Below are 19032 nucleotides of genomic sequence, written 5' to 3'. Positions count from 1 at the left end.
GCCCCCTGCACATGGCATCAAGGGAGGGGAGTGCTGGCAGCCCCCTGCACATGGCATCAAGGGAGGGTGTGCTGGCAGCCCCCTGCACATGGCATCAAGGGAGGGTGTGCTGGCAGCCCCCTGCACATGGCATCAAGGGGAGAGTACTGGCAGCCCCCTGGACACGGCATCAAGGGGAGAGTGCTGGCAGCCCCCTGCACATGGCATCAAGGGGAGAGTACTGGCAGCCCCCTGGACACGGCATCAAGGGGAGAGTGCTGGCAGCCCCCTGGACACGGCAGCAGTTCTCAGAGCCTGATGACACAGCAACCTGCTGCAGTCCAGGGAGAACTCCTGGTCTGCCCCCAGATGACTTAGCTCGAGTTTGAAGAGGTTCCTCAAGCAGGACTGTGCTAAACAACAGCGAATTTAACTTCAAAAAAGTACTTTATAATGGCCTGCAGCATAAAATGAAGCCACAAGATGTTGCTCAAAGGTATTCCACATCTCAGCCTGCAGAGGTGTCTCCTGTCTGCTCCAGGGCAGCAATATCACCCATGCAGGTATGGTTTGCTCACTTCACTAATTTACCTGGTCTGTAACACTTTGAAGATCCAACTTGTGAACAAAGCTCCATTTGAAAACACATACACAACCAGAACTGGGTTCCATTCGCAAATTAATTCAGTTTAAAGCTGCTGGCTTTTACATCCCTATCTGTGTGAAAAGTGTCACAGAGATTGCTATATTTTGCTGTCGTGTTATTTTTTTGAGGTCAGGTCTTTCAGTATCTTGCTACTACAAACTCATATTTGACTGCTTATCTCACCCTAAGCCCTCATGAAGCTCATTGCAGGCCATTTGAGCAATCCTGAATGTTTAATGAAATCAATTATCAAACAGCCATGTTGTCACAGCCTTAGACATTTTAGCAGTTAATTTGCTTGATGCATAAAAATAAGACTCCAACTGGAGTCTTTCTGGAACCCCAAAACGTTGGCCAATGTTCAGAGGTGATAACAAACCAGGGGGGGATGCAGTTTTCATGCATTCCACGGACCTCATTTTCAAGAAGCATTTAGTGAAGCATTGAAAAACATGGCACCCGTAATTGCTACTTTACTCTACTTAAAACATTTAAGCTTCCTGGTGATGACAAGCAGCACCCACTTACCACTGTGCTAAGTAGTCTCTGCATCATGGCTTGGAAGAGCGTCTATGCTGAGCGTTGGCACTCAGCAGTGTTTAAATTGGACTTCTTCCCCCATTTTTAAACAATTGTTTCTTTCTCCAGCTAAATTTTTCGTGGACCTTAAACAACAAGCTGACAAACAGGATGCTCTTGCTAGCACCACATCACCCCTCCCATCCTAAATAATATAGATGAATATAAATCGACAGCACTTCTATACGTATGAATGATGTGCAGAAGAGCTTTAAGGTGGTGCATGGCCGTGAAAAAGCACAGCAGTAATCAGCTATGAGATGCTACATGCACTGCGGTCCCTCCCTGAGCGGGGCCGCGTCCGCTCATCGGGAATCCCCGCTGCTCGCCAGGGCGGATGCTTGGACACCCCGCAGGGAGAAGGCGCTCAATGCTTGTGTCCCCGGCAGCCCGGGGGTGGCGGGGGCGGCGGTGCCCGGCGGGGCCGTGTCCCGGCAGGGCAGCCCGTGCGGGGGGCAGAGATGCGCTGCCCTGCCCTGCCGTGCCGTGCCGTGCCGTGCCGTGCCGTGCCCTCCGCGCGGCCCCGCGGCTCCCGGCAGCGCGGGCGGGGCGCGGCGGCCGCAGTCCCCGGCGGGAGGTTGTCATGGTTTCCCGGGTCACATGTGCGCGAGGTTCCCCCGGCGCGGGGGGAGGAGGCGCCGCCGCCGCCGAGGCTGCCGGAGCCGCTGCCCCCCGCGGGCCCGCCCCCCGCCCGCTCCCACCTGCGCCGCCGCCCGCCCCTTCCCGCTGCCCACGGGCGATCCGCCGGGCGCGCCTCGTCCCCCGGGCCGCCGACCCCCGGCCCCGGGCTCTCCCCCCCTCCTTCTCCTCCTTCTCCTCCTTCTCCTCTCCCCTTCCCCTCACCCTCCCCCTTCCTGGCCGGGCTGCGCCCCCCCGGCCGGCCCCGGCATGAGCATCTCCATCCCGGCGGGGCTGACGGAGCTGCTGCAGGGCTTCACGGTAGAGGTGCTGCGGAGCCAGCCCGGGGACCTGCTGGAGTTTGCCCTCCAGTACTTCGGGCGCCTCAAGGAGGAGGCGGCGACGGCCAAGGAGGCGGCGGAGAAGGAGCCGAGCGGCCGCAAAGCGGGCACCGGCCATGACAGGGGCACTCAGCCGCCGCGCCGGGGCCCCCCCGACGCCCGCGGGGTCAACTTCGCCGAGGAGCCCATGCAGACCGACTCCGAGAGCGGCGAGGACGAGCAGCCGCCGCCGCCGCCGCCGCCGCAGCAGTTCCCGGGTAAGGCTCCCCCGCCTCGCCGGGCCCGGGGATGGGGGCGCGGGGCGGCTCCCGCGGCCGCCCGGCCTCAGGTGCGCGGCCGGCGGGCATGGGGGTCCCGGCGGGGATGGGGGTCCCGGCGGGGATGGGGGTCCCGGGCCGGGCCGCCCGGCGTGGCGGGGGCGGCGGAGCGCGGACACGGGCAGCGGCCGCACGGCGGGCACGGACCGCCCGCGCTGACGCCAGAGAGCGGAGCCCGCGGGAGGGTTCCCGTATCCCGCGGCAAACTTTAACCTCCCGGGCTTCCCCCGGTGTTCGCGGTGCTGGTGTTTGGCATACAGGCATCACCAGCTGCATCGCTTGGAGCGTGTGAGCCGATAATAGACTAGCAAAGGTCTGTCTGTGTATCTCCTTTTTATAGGAGCAAATCTGCATTCCGTAATTAGTGCAAGGGTATGTCTGCCTTAGAAAACACCTCTCGTGGACATGCTACTGTATTCACGCACTTGATTAGGCGTTTTGCGTAGATGCACTTATATGTGTTTTAGAAAGTAGAGCACAATTTAAAACATAATTTCTTCCTGAAAGCCAGAGTGAAATTTTCTGCATTTAGAAGGGCCTGTGGAACAAGTGTTGCTGTGACAGCAAAGAACATTTGCAGTATCTTTGTGTTTGAAGGTAACACCGATCTACACGCAGCTAATGACACCTTATCTTTGTGTGGCTGACAGGTTTTATTTCGAGACTGTGTCAATCCATCTGCTGGTGTGGGTTATGGGATGGGTAGGAGCTGAAGTGCTCTGTCTTTGTGTCATGGGCAGGCTGACTGAAGGGTCAGTCAGTACGGTTAGATGGAGAAGAGGAAAGCGTCCAAACTCCTTTATCTTTTTTTTTTTTTTTTTTTTTGAGGATAGCTTGAAGTGTACCTCATCATACCATCAAAGCAGTCATCCCTGCGAGTCGTGCTGGAGGTAGATTTACTTAGCAGAGTACAGAAGGCATTTGTTTGCTAGTTGAATTTCAGTGCGGGTTTTTAAATGATGTGTTATGTGCATTTCATCAGGAAATGTAGATAAACAAGTGGGCGTTTAAGAAGTGGGTAAGTTTTCAAAATGCTTCATGTTACCCCATAAGACAGTCGCCATTCTTTTCATCTGTTCCTTGCAGCTATACCCACGTGTATTTAATGAGAAATTGAATCTGTCAATCAGGTTCTGCAGATTTATGTGGTAATTTTAAATTCTAATGCTGATTACGCGAGATTAGTAGAAATTTGAAAATTTGCTCTCTTTGAAAACTGAAATGGTCATAATGTGGAAGAAAAAAATTATTATCTTAATTCACTAACAGTAGATGTGGTCTTTCAAATATTAATTATTCTAACACCAAACAATCTAATTGGTAAATGGAAAACTGGAATGTTGTATGGAGGGAAGTGCAGAAAAGTAGTTTTATTTATTAATGTGTATGTTTTACACACCTGTAACTTTACAGGGTGCTCCAAGAAGCTTTCTAAGATTTTTGAAGGAATACCAGTAATCAAGATTCTTTTGACAGTCTTTTTGTTGTGATTGTGAAGAGAGAAAACCATTATTGTCAATTTTCTCATTAAGGGACCTGCTAGAATCTCTTAGTTTGAATTAAAGGAAACAAAAAATGAAAATATTTATGAAGCCACGTGAAGGTTAATAAGAAGTAACTCATGGTAAATGATTACTAATAATGTGCTTGTGTATGTGTGTGTTGTGCAGGAGTGTGTATTTTAAATTCAAATTTTATGTCTGCCCTGAATATATTCTTCTAAGGTAACATAACAATGCATCCACTCAGCCTTTTCTTAATAACTGGAGGCATAAAGGCTTGTACTCAAATATTTGTCTAATGGGTTTACATACCAATTTAAAAGCATGTTTCTTCTATGCTTTTGCTTTCTCTTTCTAGAAGTAGCAATTCTTAACTGAAGTTTGGGTGAAGTTTTAATTTTTTTTTTTTGCCTTTATGAATTATTAAACTTCTTCTGTATAGCAAATTTGCCCTGTTTGCATCCTTATGAGAGGGCAATAAATTTGAAAAGTTGATAAGCAAATGTAGAATGAAAACCTCTGTGAGGGAGGCCAGACCTGGTCGTGGTATCTTTCCTTTGCTAAAGCTGTACATTTGAAATATCAAACTGACAGTACTCCTTAATTAATTAAATCAGAGCATTGGTGAGCTCTCACTGTAAATGCTCCAAACCTTTTTTTTTTCCCCTACCACATGTTTCTAAATACCTACAAGCACTGCAGTTGAACTCTTTGTCAGTATTAGTTTTGTCCTTGAAATGTATTTTGGAAGGTACATGAGCATTATCCTGTTTCAGAAATGATGAGCTGAGGCATAAGCTGTGTTAAAAAGAAAAAAACCCTGTACTCAGGATTAAGAGTTATATGTGAACCTTGAATTAGACTCTGTTTGGGTCTCTGCTGTGTCCATTACCTCACTGCAGAAATCACATAGAGGCAAAAGCAGTTACCTTGTCTGGGGGGAGAACTTTGTGGTATTGGTGTCATAGTTTTGAATAGCACCTGGAGTTAAGGTGACCTCAGAAATGACATTCTTTATGCTCAGAGCAGTTAGATTATCCCCTTTGGAACACACAGTTTAATTTGGGAATGTTTTTCAGGTTTTCTAGTTGATTCGTTTGCTTGCTTTTTCTAAAAAAAAATATTTAATTGTCCTACATGGGTCTATTGGCATTAATCAGTTACAACAACTAATCCCTACTAAAAAATAGCAGGCACTAAATTGAATAGGAAATATGCATAAAAATGAGCCCTATTTTAGAAAATTTGTCCAACTTTTAGCAGGTCTGAAGTACGTATTAAGATTTATAATACTGAGTCTGCAAAATTTGAAAATGCTCATTGAATTATTTGGTTTTTTTACAGTGACTATACTTTTCTTTTGATGTTACTACTTAATGTTGATTTGCAACTTATTTTGATGGGCAATAACCTATGTAATTTGTAACAGTTGTTTGAAAATATTTGCCATAGATAAAAATTTGCATTTCATCTAGCCTTAATATGAATTAGTAGAGGAGTTTTATGAGGTAACATTGCTGTTCTTTAAACTCAAAAGTGGTGCTGTATGTATCATTTGGCAAGACATAGCTTCTGTTTACTTTATTTTTCTTTTGTTTTGTTTTACTTTGGTTTGTTTTGGTGTCTTTCTCAGATAGTGGTGTATTTTAACAGAAAAATACTACAGCTGTCCCTCTCCTCCCCCGTGTGCTTCTGTTGGTGTGTTGGTTGCTTTGAGTTCCTTCTTTGAAAACTTGAGCTAGAAAATGCAAGTCTGTATTTCAGCTTTACCCACTGATTGTGCCTAAATAATATGAGATCACTGTTTAGACAAAACACACATCTTCTACCTTACAATGCCACTTTTAAAGGCATGTCTTTATTTTAGTTCATTTATTCAGTCTCAAGTGCTTTACAGATGTACTATTCATAGAAATTTTGAAATAATAGGTAAACTGTAGAAACCAGAAAAAACTTTGCAAACAACTACAATTGTGTCATGGTAATGGGTAGATTAGAGCAGTGGAAGGGGTCAGTAAGGACAAAGGAGCAATATAAAAATACATACAAGTTGTAGTAGGATATCCTTAAATAAGGGTATCCTTAAATAAGGGGCTGCATAGAAAAGCATGTGAATTTCTTATAAATGTGTGTATTCAAACTAAAATCAGCAATATGATGGGTAATGGCTGAAATCACTACCATCTGATATGTAGTTAGCCAACCTTAGAAATGAAGTTTTAATAATTTCTACAGTCACTCTTTTGAAATACAGAAAGAAATAAATCATTATTTGTGTGGTTATAAGGACAAACCCCACTGAAGCCCGGCTGGGGCAGCCTTGCTGTGGGTTTGTGCAATTTGGAAGAGAGAAGTTTCCAGCCACAGCCCAGTCCCTTGGGAGCACGGCATTGCTGGAGCACTCCTGGGAAAGGCTTTGGCACAGATCTCCTTGCAATTTGCTAGGCTATGCCTGCTGTTATTCAGAGAATAACATGTGTAAATTAAGTGTTCAGGGTGGGTGGTTGGGAAGAAGATGGATTCTGTGAGGGAAAAGAATTCCAGCTGCAAGAATTTGGTGCCTTGATGGTCCAGTGGGTCTTGGTCAGGGGTTTGCTACTGGCTGCTCTTTTCTATTAGTGTACACAGTCACAAAACCACAAAGCTTACTGTCTGGGCTAAAAATCTTTAAAAAAAATGCAGATTTTTGAAATAATGGTTTCCAGTATTTTTGACAGGAGCAAGCTAAAATATTTTCTTTCTGCTAAGAGTTATTTTAAAGAGTAAACCCAAGCAAGTTGGCAGTTGTTTGTGGTCTGTTTGTTTGTTTTCTTTTATTCCTTAATCTCACACAGGTGTTTTATTCAAGTTGGGAGGTTTGTCATCCAAAAACTTTGACAAAATTATAAGCAACTAGAAATGTGAAGTTCTAATATGTATCATTTAGTAGCCTTTGTTGGTAGGACTATGACTCCCTTTCAGTCATGTATCTACTTGTGATTGTAGATGAAGGGAATACTTTTGACACAATCTTTTTTTTTTTTTTAAAAAGGATGTTTATATTAATAATTTAGTTGAAATGATAGCAGCCTCCACTCAAAAAGTATTTATGCATCCCTGCTCAAAATTAAGCATGAATGAGTGGAAGTCTCTCTGCTGGTTAATATTTTGTTGAATAATTTATTTATTATTCAACAATAAATAAATAAAGTGTATTGAAGAGAAGCAGGAGGAAGTTCCAAAGACCTGTGGACAGAAAGATAGTAGAAGTATACTAAAAATATTTGAATTTGTCTTCAGCTTCTTTTTCTCTAAAGAAACAACGTGGAGATAATTTTGGCTGACTGTTCAGCTTGGAAAAAGAGAACAGCCTTAATTCAGGATGTATAGGAAGACATAAAATTTTGCTGGCATGGGTTTGTAGCGATTGCATTATGAATTATAACCTATAAGCAGTGTCAGTACTAACGTTTGCACAGCAATGCTCAGTTTCTTGCTTGTGCCATGTGTGTTTCAAAGGAGAACCTGCTTCCTCAGGAACTCTCTAGGAATATTGTTTCACTTACTGACTTCATTTCAGTTTCCCAAAGAAACCTTATATTTTTTGTTCCCTGTGTTTACTCCTGTTTATGCATTTAAGTGAATGCAAAAAACCAATTTATTTCCCTGCTTGGTGAAGAGAATAAAGCTTAATCTCTGGACATTAAGAGAGTGCTTGTTTTTAGAATGCACTCCTACAGCACAATGACCCAGTGCTTGTAACCTGCACAGAGGTGCTTCATGCATCTGTCAGGAAGTTAAGCTTGGTTTAAGACCTGTATATCTCATGGTTTATCCCAAGTCTGTTATGCAGAAGTATTGCATTGTGTTCTCTGGTTCTGTCCAGTTCCCTCAGTCTGTGTGAAATGTTCCTAAACAGTCAAATCTCTGCAGGCTTATTGGCCTTAGCTGCTCCTGTAAATCTGGAACATATGGTTTGGAAATCACACATTTAGGTCACAAGGTACAGATTAGTCAAGGTACAGGCTGCTGCTGCACTTCTGGTTTTCAAATATCAAAGATGACCTCTAGATTGGGAAATTTCATTTGTTGGGGCAGTGATGAAAGAAGCAAGAAGGCAAGGTGGAAGGCAGGACATGGGGAAGAAAAGGAGTCAGTGTGTGGTAAGGAAAATACAAAGGTAAAAACAAGAGGTAGGAGGAGATACAGAACTGGGGTAAGGGGAGAAAGATAAAAGAATGGACAGCACATGTGAGAAAGCACATGAAATTTTCTGCCCTTGTTTTTCTACCCAGCTATAGCCCTGCTGTCCCAAATTTATATCCTGAATTTTCTACTGAGATTCTGTTTGGCTTATAAATATATTTCAGAAGAGCATAAATGTGACCTTAACTAAAATCAGTGGTCAATGCGTTGTAGGATGTGAATTTGGTCATCTGATGCTGAGAGATCTTTTAAATGTTTTGACATGGTCAGCTCTTGTTACCATGTCTGGAGCTTCATAACACTTGCATTTTAGTGAAAGTTTCAACTCAGGTTTTTTTATGGAGGTTCCAGATTGGTTTCAAACGTTTTCTGTTTTAAAAAATAATAGTAGTGGTCATTATGGAGAAAGTCAACATGGCTGAGAGAGCCAAGATGGTGCTGATGAAGAAATGAAATGTTGAACAGTACACAGCAGACAGGGTGAAATGTCCCTACTTTTAATGCTTAATACAAGTCACAGTGGTTATTTCATCAACTATTATTTTAATGGAAATGCCTTAAAGTCACGCTGTAGTGTAACTATTACCAACCCAGGTTTGAACTCCTATTATGAGCTTCAAGTGAATGTAATTATACAGAAGTTCTGTGCTTTAAAAAGGTTAGCAATTTTTAAAAAGTGAATGAAGGAGGGAGAAGAGTTTGAGAAAAAGAGCCATTAAAAATGGCTCAGTGTTCTCTGCTTCTGGAATAGGTCTTGACATACCTAAATTGGAAGAAGAGGAGGAGGAGATGATTTTACCAGGGATGATACATTTATCACACAGTTTGTTTGATATTGTTGCTTGTTTTGTGGATGTGGGTGCATAAAAGATGAACTCTGTGTATACATGAATTACTACCTGCTAGATAAACCTGTCAAAAGAAATAAGCTTGTCTATAAGTAGATATTACCATAAACATCCATCAATTAGGGTGTTGTTTGAAAGTATTCTTATGAGACTTCTAAAGGAAATATGCACTTTTTTTCCCCTTTCTTTGGGACATTGGATGATGATGGTAGTGAGTCTAGATAGCTTTATATAGGGGTTTTATACTGAAACCCCTTATCCTTTCAGGGAGCCCTTTTAGGATAACCCTTTCACATGCTGAGTAGGAATGATCACCCATTTGCTGCATGAACAGGATGCTTTGATCATGACAATTAATTACAAACTTGGGGTTTATTTAATCTTTTTCTTCATTGAATACATTTTTTGGTCTGTAGATCAGTTTTCACTCATAGTACTAAACAAGACTTTGTTGAAGAGGGTGAAATTTGCCTTAGAGTGTGCTTTGTTTTCACTTCATTTTTTACATTTCTAATTGACTGGCATTATTACAGTTTTCCTTGTAGAAAAGCATCATGTTTGTCAGTTTGATTTTTCATTAAAAAATATGAGGAGCTCTGTTTCAGTTTTTTGTGCACTTAGTGATAAAAATAGCAGAAGTACTCACAGAGAATTCCTATTTGCAGTTTCTAGGCAGCGTAATACACGAATCCAGATTTATATCAATGCAGCAAGTAACCCAGAAGACACACAGTTTTGGGGTTACATCAAAAAGATGATGGGAATCAAATGTCCAGTGCCTCATTCAGCATTTCCAGTGATACCATGTCATCCAAAAAAGTGGGAGGTCTGAAATGAAGGGGGATGGAGACAGGATGCTTGAAGTGGATAGGGGTAAAATGCAGATTGTAGGTACAAGGTATCCTCAGAATGACCTGTACAACAGACATATGGCAGTTTGCCATCCTTTCCATAAATGGCATCCTTTTAGCATTGCTGCTCAGAAAAGTAATTTGTGGACCACGGATAAATAAGGAAATTATAAAGAACAGAACAAAAAAAAATCCAAATTTTAATTTAATCAGCCTTGCCTTATTGTGCTATAACACACTGAATAATGGAAGGTAGACTTGTGAAAAGCATGCTGTAACAACAGAAAGTGTTTTTCACTTATGTGTGTGACTCTTAAATTGCTTAATGAGATTAAGAAAAGAAATCATCAGGGCAAGAACTTGAAGCTGAGAGCTTGAGCAGGTAAAGGATGATAATGAGAATAGCTGTCTTACACATACAGTTTCAGTTATGTGACTGAAGTGGTTTCTGCAAAGCTGGGCTAAAAGGGACAATTAGTAAATATTATGAAGACTTCCTAAATGGAGGGTCTGGAAAATTGCTATATAAAATAGATTTTGAAAGGAGAAGTAACATGAAGTAACATCTTTCCTGCTCAGTCATTCCAGATACCATCCTGCTTGTATAAAGGTTTTTATAACAGCATCAATTCCTTCTGAAACCCTGTAATGCAGATGTCAAACATGTTTTTATAAATAGTGGTACTGTTTTCATATTGTACCTTTTTAGCAGAGATGTCCATTGTAAAGCATGCCAGATAGGAAGAAAATAAATCCTTTCCCAACACTGGAAAGAAAAGATTCCTTGCAAAGCCTCAGTGTAGGCTATAAATAAAAGATGTACAGAATTCTTGGTGTTGGGATGAATACAAGCTGGAACCAAGCATAAGCACCCAGACTGCCTGCCCAAGCACACAGGCTGAAATTCTTGGTGTGTTTTCCCATTCTGATTTTAATGATAGTTTGTAATGCTAGTGTGAAAACCAGAATTCAATGCCATGGGTTGTAAGGCATATGTAAGTGTTGCAGGAGATGGGTTAATTTGAACTTGAAAGTGACAGCTTTGCTGTGGCCTTTTTTGGGTGACCTCACATATTCATATATATTGTCACTGCACTGATCTGGTCCTTCCAATTTGTTTCCCATTATTTTTACCACTGAAATTGTTCCTTTTTAGATCCTCTCTCTGAAGCTGTCACACTTTTCATTGATGCTGAAGAACTCCATCTTTGGGCCAATAATTGTCTTTGCTAAAAAATGCAGACTAATACCACAAGTCTTTGAAATCAAGTCCTTTATCAAGAATTTTTGCTATTTAATATCTTGGAAATTAATGTGTAAAATGAAGTAAATATGTTTCAGTATTCCTTCTGTTTTAACAATGGTTAATATGATAAAAAGAATGTCTAATAGAGGGCTGGAATTGTCCTGAGATTTCTTGTTCTCTTCCAAAACAATGTGATACTCATCACACTTGCAGTCATAAACAATTACAATATGTGCTATAGACATCTATCAAAATTTTATTAAGACTTCAAGCAAAATGTTTTCTACCATTGGAATAAACCCATTTTTTCACCATGAGTGAGTTTTGAAAGTTGCATATTCTTAATAATTGATGACATTAAGCATGGAGGGAGAGGTTTATTTTTTGTCCCCAGTTGTACCTAATGTCTACTGAAATTGAGAAGTTAGGATCCGGTAGCTTTATCAATCTCTTTCTTCAGGAGTCTTTTTAGTACTAGACCCAGTCATCATTTGATGTTTAGTTCTATTTTTGGGGTTTTTATTTTTCAGTTCTGAACTCATAGTGCTTTTGCTTTCCAGCCATTTTGTTCAATAACTTTGAGTAACATTCAAGCATCTGTCTCTAAAACCCATCTTTTAGCTGATAATTTTTCTCTCTCTACTTGTTTTTAATTGGGAGTCTAAACATGAGAAACTTTGATCTAGCCTTCACCACTACAATATTTAAGCACCTGTGAGGTAATTTAAATACAAAGTTAACAACTTGCCTTCCTGTTGCTTCAGCCTACAGGAAATATTATTTAATGCCTAATGCACATATAAAAAATTGGTTTGAAAGAAGATAGATGGTTATTTATTCTTAGATACTACTAACTTCAATTCCTGTTAAAAAAATTATCTGCAGTATTTTTCTGCATGTCTCCCTTGCTAATCTGTCAGTTTTCCCCTTCTATTGAAATGTAGCTGCTGCTGGCAGTTGAGGTGGGAGTAGATGTAGATTAATTTCCATTATCCACCTTGCAAGAAGAGGTAATTTGTTCTTCTGGTTTTGCCTTCTTAGTATCAGGAATAAAATGGAGTCACTGATTTAAGTGCACCATAATTTGCTGTCTATCTGGAATATATTGTCATATGAACATGGCTCATCTGTAATTGCTTCAGTTTATGGCCTCAAAAAATGCAAAAAAGAAGAGGAAAAATGTCATACTTTCTTCAAGTCCATCCTTCAGATTATTTCATTAACCACAAATGCAGGGTTTGGGAGGCTGGGAAGTCCTGGGAAATCTAATCAAAGAGCAGTTTGAGAAAGCTTTGCTTTCCATGCAAATGTGTAGGTGTTTGTCCTCTTCTCTGTTTTTGGGAATTCGAGGCATTTCTCAACAAGAACTTCTGTAAATACTGCTAGAAAGACCTGAGTTTCTTGCTACTGCCAAAATTGGATGTCATTGATCCATTTCCACGAAAGAGAGTTTTCCTGGGAAGGTTATATGGAGCACAAAAATACAGCAGTGTGTTGCAACCTACTTCTTCCATCTCAACCTTTTTTTTTTGGCTGAAGGATTTTTCTCATACACTGGACTAAAAAAAACAAAAACCAAAAAACCATCAAACAGTGAAAAGAAACAAATAGTAGTAGGAGGTAGCAAAAGACAGTAAGAAAAATTTCATCTTTTGCCGCTGTTAAGAGGATATCAAGTGTTTTGTTTTCCTTTGCCTTTTAAAGAAAGTGTTTTGTGTTTTGTTAAGTGTTTTGTTTATTTTGCTTTTTTTTTTTCCAGTATGTGAAATTAAGAAGGTTGCTTGGTCTACTCTTTATCCAGAAGCTCAGTCAGGGGCTAAGATCCATTTCCCTTGTTTTGAGCTAAAGTATTGCAGTTCTGTTTGGGAGTAATGGGAGATAAATCACAGAAGTGTGTGTGATCACCTTCTCAGTTGAAAGGAGGCAGATGAATATTTACAATTGTAGCATGACACTCACTGTCTTCATAGCTGTAACACCAGATAATATAAGATCATTTGGGACTGATCTGTACAGGCCTTTCAGAAGAGGAGACAAGTAATGGTGACTAGTAAAGGTGACTACAATGATCTGGATCCAGATCATTGTAGTCACCTTGGTGTCAGCTTGTACCTCATATTACTGAAATATGCTTTTTGATGTTAGAAAAATGTTTTTATGTCTAACTCTGGAAGGATTCTGCCACTATAGCATGTGGATCCTTGACAGAATCAAAACTAAACATGCAAATGAGCTGCAGAGAGACTCCTTAAATCCTACAGGTTAAGGAGAGTATTAGTGCTTCTCCCTAATAAAGTTGGCCATTTATTGCCTCTTCTAGCTTGGAGGTGACAGACCCAAGGTCCCTTTTGTGGGAGCTGGGCTGTGGTCCCAGCCCTCTGGAGGGGTCTGTACCAGCAGGCACTGCTAGAGGCCTCATTGGCATGGCACAAGCAGGGCATCCTTCCACTGCCATGGGGTAATTCCACCATGAAGCAAAACTATTTTTGTTCTTACTATGAGCCTAGAGTTTTCTGCACTTGCTAAGATGTGTTTAGCTTCTGAGAAAGCAGTTACTATTTGTGGTTGTGGTCACTATGTTGCCATCTGATGTCTCACCTTTGACATCTATTGCAACGTCCTTATCAGTGAATTTCTTTCTTTTATTCTTTTTAAAGTTTTGATGTTTATTTGCTGAAGTTATTGTATAGTTGCTTGTGGAGAACTAATAAAACTGACTACACATCTCTACTGGCATGAGCCTCCTTTGGTTCTTTAAATCATAGTGTGAATTTATTCCAGCACCGGTTGGTTGGTCTGGTGTCCTGGGGTGACTTTATGATGCTTGTATCCCCAGTTGTCTCTGTTTTTGCTGGATGTTAAGTTCTGCATCTTTCAGGCTGGTTCTGAGGGCGAGGTGGGCAAACAGAAGCAGCACTTTGTGCTCAGGAGCTGCACTCCCTGCTCCACATTCCCTCTCCTGGACTGCGCTGTCTGCAGCACGGACAGACAGACAGCAGGACAGAGCTCTCCTTTGCTTCTAGTTGGGTTTTAGCTGGCTGGGGCAGAGCAGTTCCCTGGTCAGTGATTTTCCTTTTCCTGGGAGCTGTCCAGCCCTGCTCTGGGCTGAACACCCAGCAGAGCTCCTGGAGCTCACACCTGGGGCTCACCAGGGCCGCGGCATTTCCAGCTCAGGAGGGGCTGGGAGGGACTGAGCCAGCTGAGCTACAGCCACAACCAGGACCTGCTGAGTTTGCCATCTCTTCAGAACAGAGAGAGGTTTGTTGTTTTATATTCATTTTTTATGCTTGTGAATGCTTTTCTTGTTAAATAAACAGGTTTTTTCCCACTTTTCTCCAAGGAAATATTTTCCTGAACCAGTAGGGGGAAGGGCTTGAATCTGCTTTCTAGAGGAACCCCTTTTGGAGTTTGCTCCCAAATTTGCTCTAAACCAGGACATATGGGTTCAGTTCAGCTGGGATGGAAACAATCCAGCTTGATGGCCTGAAGGAGGCAGTGGGTACATGCATGGAGTGTGTATTGTACCCTTGGAATGCTGAGTCTGATTCAGGAAGCAGTTGATTCCTAAAGGTGCACTACAGTGTTCAGGTGGAGGAAGCACCTGAGTGTCTGGTTCAGAGCCATCTAGTACTGATATTGAGAATGTCTAGTGCTGATCAGCTGGCAGGCCAAGACTGAATTTATGTGACTTGTCCTTCATGGTAGGTACTAGTTTGGTATCAGCTTCTGTTTTTCACATATTATTAGGAACTTCTTTCCTTTGAGACTTTTCTCATTGTTTAATTCATTGGAAAATGGTTCAGCAAGTTCAGTTTTTTCTTTTGTTAAGGAATTTGTGTATCACTTGAACCCATGAACTTGCCCTTGCTTGTTTCCAGTGTTTGAATGACTTCTGCTGAAACCAATTTCAAATTGACAGGTGAGGTTCTGTGGAACAACACTTGTTCTTTCTAAATATCAAGAATAGAAATGTAATTGCTGTGACACTTGCAGAGAGCAGTTACCTCTGACTGATGCTTGGAAAGTAACAGGAGCCTAGTTATTGCTGAAGATACCTAGAAGTATTGCTTAGATGTTTTTGTTTTGTTTTCATTTGGAAAATGTACAAAGGTCAGAGTATGAACACATGTGCTGCTTTAAAAATGTAAAGACCAAGCCAATAAGATGTGCACATTTATTCTGGAAACCTTACTTTAGATTTACTTCTGGCTAGGAACTGACATTGTTTAACTTGTGCTCTGCATTCCAGGACAAAACAGTTTATAGTTTACTTTTTTTCCAGATGAAGAGATGAATTTAGCTTTCCTTTTAGCGAGAGCCTTTAATGCGGTACATTTTAGGTATAGTTTTTTCCCCCTCTAAAACTAGCCTCATGCCTTTCTTGCACAAATTGTGTTTTAGAGATTGAGCAGTTGCAAAGTTTTCTAAGGATAACTTCTCCCTGTGTAGGTATTGTTTGATATGGGCTTCTGTGTTCCTAGAGTGAGGATCAGATGGATATAACTGATTGAGCTTAAGGGAGTGGAAAGAAGATTGAAGTTTTGTAGTTGGAAAGTTACACAAATTCCAGTGAGAATGTGAGGTGAAACTTGGCACTGGATACAAAACTGTCACTCTTTTCCTGTTTGTATCAAAAGCAATTCTAATCATACTTCTCAGTTTTAAAAAAAGTGATTTTGGTGATCAGTAGTTTTGATATCTAAGATAATACATACTATTTTTATTTGTCTGAATTTCTGTTGTCAGATCCCACGTATTTTATGGAAGTAGTTTGATTTCCAAGTAACTTCTTATTTTAAAAGCAAAAAGGAGAGCTTTGAACTGGAGGTGTGAAACAAATGAAAGAGGCATGTTTATCAGAATTACTGGCATGTCTATAAAACTGGATGGTGATAATTTATAATCCTTACAGAAATTTTAAGGTCATGATACAGGAACACCTATGGTGACCATAACACTGTATGCTATAGGAAATACATGCTTGTCTGTTTTTAATAGACTGGCCTGATGAAACTCTTGTAGTCCATCAAATTAGTGATAAAAACATTTTTAAAATGATTATATAGGGTGTAGTATACTAACAGAGGGTAACTTCCCACATCCTACCAGTCGTAAGAAGTACTTGAAAATTGTGGGAAAAATTTATTTTAATACTCTGTGGGTCTGGATGAAATCCACAAGACAAAGGAATTTAGACTGAAGGCTAAGTTTTTGTCTATTCTAATCTCATCCCTTGATAACTATCCTTTAAGGAAGAAGAATGATCCACAAATTTAAAATAGGCCTCTGAGAGTTAAGACAAATTAGGTTAAATGTTCATGTGTGTCACAGTCTTGCTGTGTGCCTTTGAGAAGTTTGCACTAGTGGCTGTAAATTGGCAAAATGGAATATTTGCCATTCCCAGCTTGCTGGGATCTTGTAGCAGTATGTGAGTGAAGGATTGTGAAGGGCTCATGTGTCATTGTTTGCCTGCAATACTGAAAAAAACTTCTGTATCTTAGAGTCCAGGGCCCAATTGATGCTAGAATTTAAGAAATTTTTATCTGATGTGTCATTTTTTTCTGGCCAAATATAGAAAATGATGAGTTTTTCTTTGATTGAAAGGTGCAGGAATACCTGAGCAATCAGCAAAGCCCTTTTAACAGATGAGACCTCTATGATTTGTTTAGGCTACAAAGATTGCACTTAAAAGTGTAATAAACCTGAGATTGCATTGCTTGATATTCCTAGCTCATTTTGTCATTTACCAAGTTCTTTTTACAAAAGGTGCTTGTGGCTGTTAGCATGGGCTCCTGCCAGGTAACTATTACAGAATCCTGCCTTCAACCATGTGCTCTTCAGGTCACATTTAACATAAAGGTCATGCATTGACTCTGCCTGTAAAAGGTGAATAAGTTTTTAGTCTTAAGTCACCATCTTTTCTTAAACAAAGTTGTCTGTTTTTGTAACTTCATGGGTTTTTTTAAAAAATCCACTATTAGGACAAAAAGTGTTCATCTATTTTTTTCTTGCCCAAAATAATCTCATCTTCTCTTGTAGTAACCTAATGTGAATGCTGAGAATGTAACTGAAAAGCAATATTTATCATGATTTATTAATTGAGTGTCCTTTAATTTCACAAACTTCCTAAAGCAGTCTGTGTGGATTTTGGTTTTTTTTTGTTTTTCTTTTTTTTGAGAAAGCAAGACAGAAATGTTATAAAATTCCAATTTAATTTACAAAAATGGATAGGTTTTTTTTTCTGCTGAGGGTTTAATGTAAAGTATGCATCTTCCAGTAAGTTAAAGAAGAAACTCTAGTGTATCTTTGTGGGTACTTGAATATCCAGATCACTGGGCCAGTCTGCTTTTCAGCATGCTTGTTTGCACATTGTCTTGGCTTCAGAAGAAGAAATTTTAGTGCTTGCCCTTGGAATATGGCATAGCCTGGAAAGTAGGGCATTTTTTTTTCCAGAGGTGTGGGCTGCTAGTCTGCCATGTACCAGTCAGGCAGTGTTTTGTTTTCCTTTTTTAATGCACTCTGGACATTTTCTGTTTACCTGATTAAAAGAATTTCTTGAAAGGCAGTGTAGGTTGTGGGAAGACTATCAGGACAAGTAGCACTTTGTCATACACAGATTAAAGCATTTCTGCCATTTCCCAAAGCAGGGAGTCTGAGCAATATTCCAGATTATCTGCATCTGCTAGTCTGCCTTTATTCTGGCTCTGTATATTCCTGGTCAGTACCCAAATCTTGGCTCATATTCCCAGGTAGATAAGTGTAAATAGACAATGTGAAAGTGTGTGTTGGACTTCTTGGATGAGTCTACAGGAAAGGAGTCTTTGGGTCATAACCCATGACATTTGCTCTGGTGGGTTGCAGCTGTATTTCAGGTAATTGTGTCATGATCACATGTAATTTTGCTGTGGAATCTGAAGTGGAAGCATAGTAGGGGTTTTTTGTTTTGTTTTTGGGGTTTTTTCTTTGGTTTTTTGGTTTTTTTTTTAAAGCCCTCTGTTGGAAGACCATTATATTATGCCAAGAATTATTTTGTTGCCTGATGACTAATGAGTCTGTTGGAGAATTTTGCTATCAAGAGTCATGGAAAGTTGGCCCCTGCTGGGAATCTCACAGATAGTTACTGGAGGAAGTCAGGACAATGTTCTCAAGCATCCCTAGCCAGGGAAAGAACAAAATGGGTGTGAAAGTGTCTGTGATGCTGAAGTTCACTTACACGAGATGCAACTTTTCAAATGCTGCCCAAACTATTGAGCAAAATGGAGAAGTGCTGAAAAATCCACTACTTGCCATTACTAGACATTTCTGAATGTGATCCACATGTAATGGAGCTGAAGTGCATAATGGGATTTAGTTTACATTTGGAGTGCTTTTAACATTACTGCAGTATCAAGAAAAGAAATTATAGAAAACACATCTTTGTATCTGTACTTTGACTACCCCTTTTCCCAGGGAATGTTGTTCAGGTGCTGCCCTGAATCTCTGTTTCACATTAACACAACAGAAGGTACTGAAATAAATGGGTGTCTGCAGTTTCCTTTGCCACTCCTCAGCTCACTTGCATGAGTTGACTTGCTCAGAAAAGGTGTGTCTTATTAATCCATAAGGTCTGCTCAGCTGTGGGATCTCTTTGTGACCTCTCCATTCTCTTGAAAAAATGAGTTATTTGCCCTCAAAGAATCCATAATTGAGGCACAGGTAGGAAGCAGTTTGAGAATAAAAACTAGATACATAAAGGGGCTCAAGTGGCAATATTTGGCATCATTATGCACAAATTACAGCTTTGGGGCACAAAAATCTCCTCACCAAGTCAGGGTGTAGTCCTGGAATGTTCTGGGGATGTTCTGTATTGTTACTGTGGAAGAGAAAAACAGTCTGATATGAGTGTAGGCCTGGAAAAAGATGCTAAATGAAGGCATTACA

The 19032-nt window shown here is 40.8% G+C and overlaps 1 protein-coding gene across 1 annotated transcript in view; it reads left to right on the top strand.

The window, feature by feature from the left end:
* The first annotated feature begins 1833 nt into the window (after nucleotides 1-1833).
* The window catches only part of PRKAR2B (protein kinase cAMP-dependent type II regulatory subunit beta), a 76819-nt gene continuing 59620 nt past the window's right edge, over nucleotides 1834-19032 (top strand). Inside the window, exon 1 of the mRNA XM_054631420.2 lies at nucleotides 1834-2420. Coding sequence (XP_054487395.1) covers nucleotides 2093-2420 — 328 coding nt within the window. The 5' untranslated portion in view covers nucleotides 1834-2092. The remainder of the gene's footprint in view (nucleotides 2421-19032) is intronic.

The sequence above is a fragment of the Agelaius phoeniceus genome, chromosome 5 (genome assembly GCF_051311805.1).
Source record: "Agelaius phoeniceus isolate bAgePho1 chromosome 5, bAgePho1.hap1, whole genome shotgun sequence".
Lineage (NCBI taxonomy): Eukaryota > Metazoa > Chordata > Aves > Passeriformes > Icteridae > Agelaius > Agelaius phoeniceus.
The sequence above is the reverse complement of the archived record's forward strand: the minus strand, read 5'-3'. Positions and strand labels throughout refer to the sequence as shown.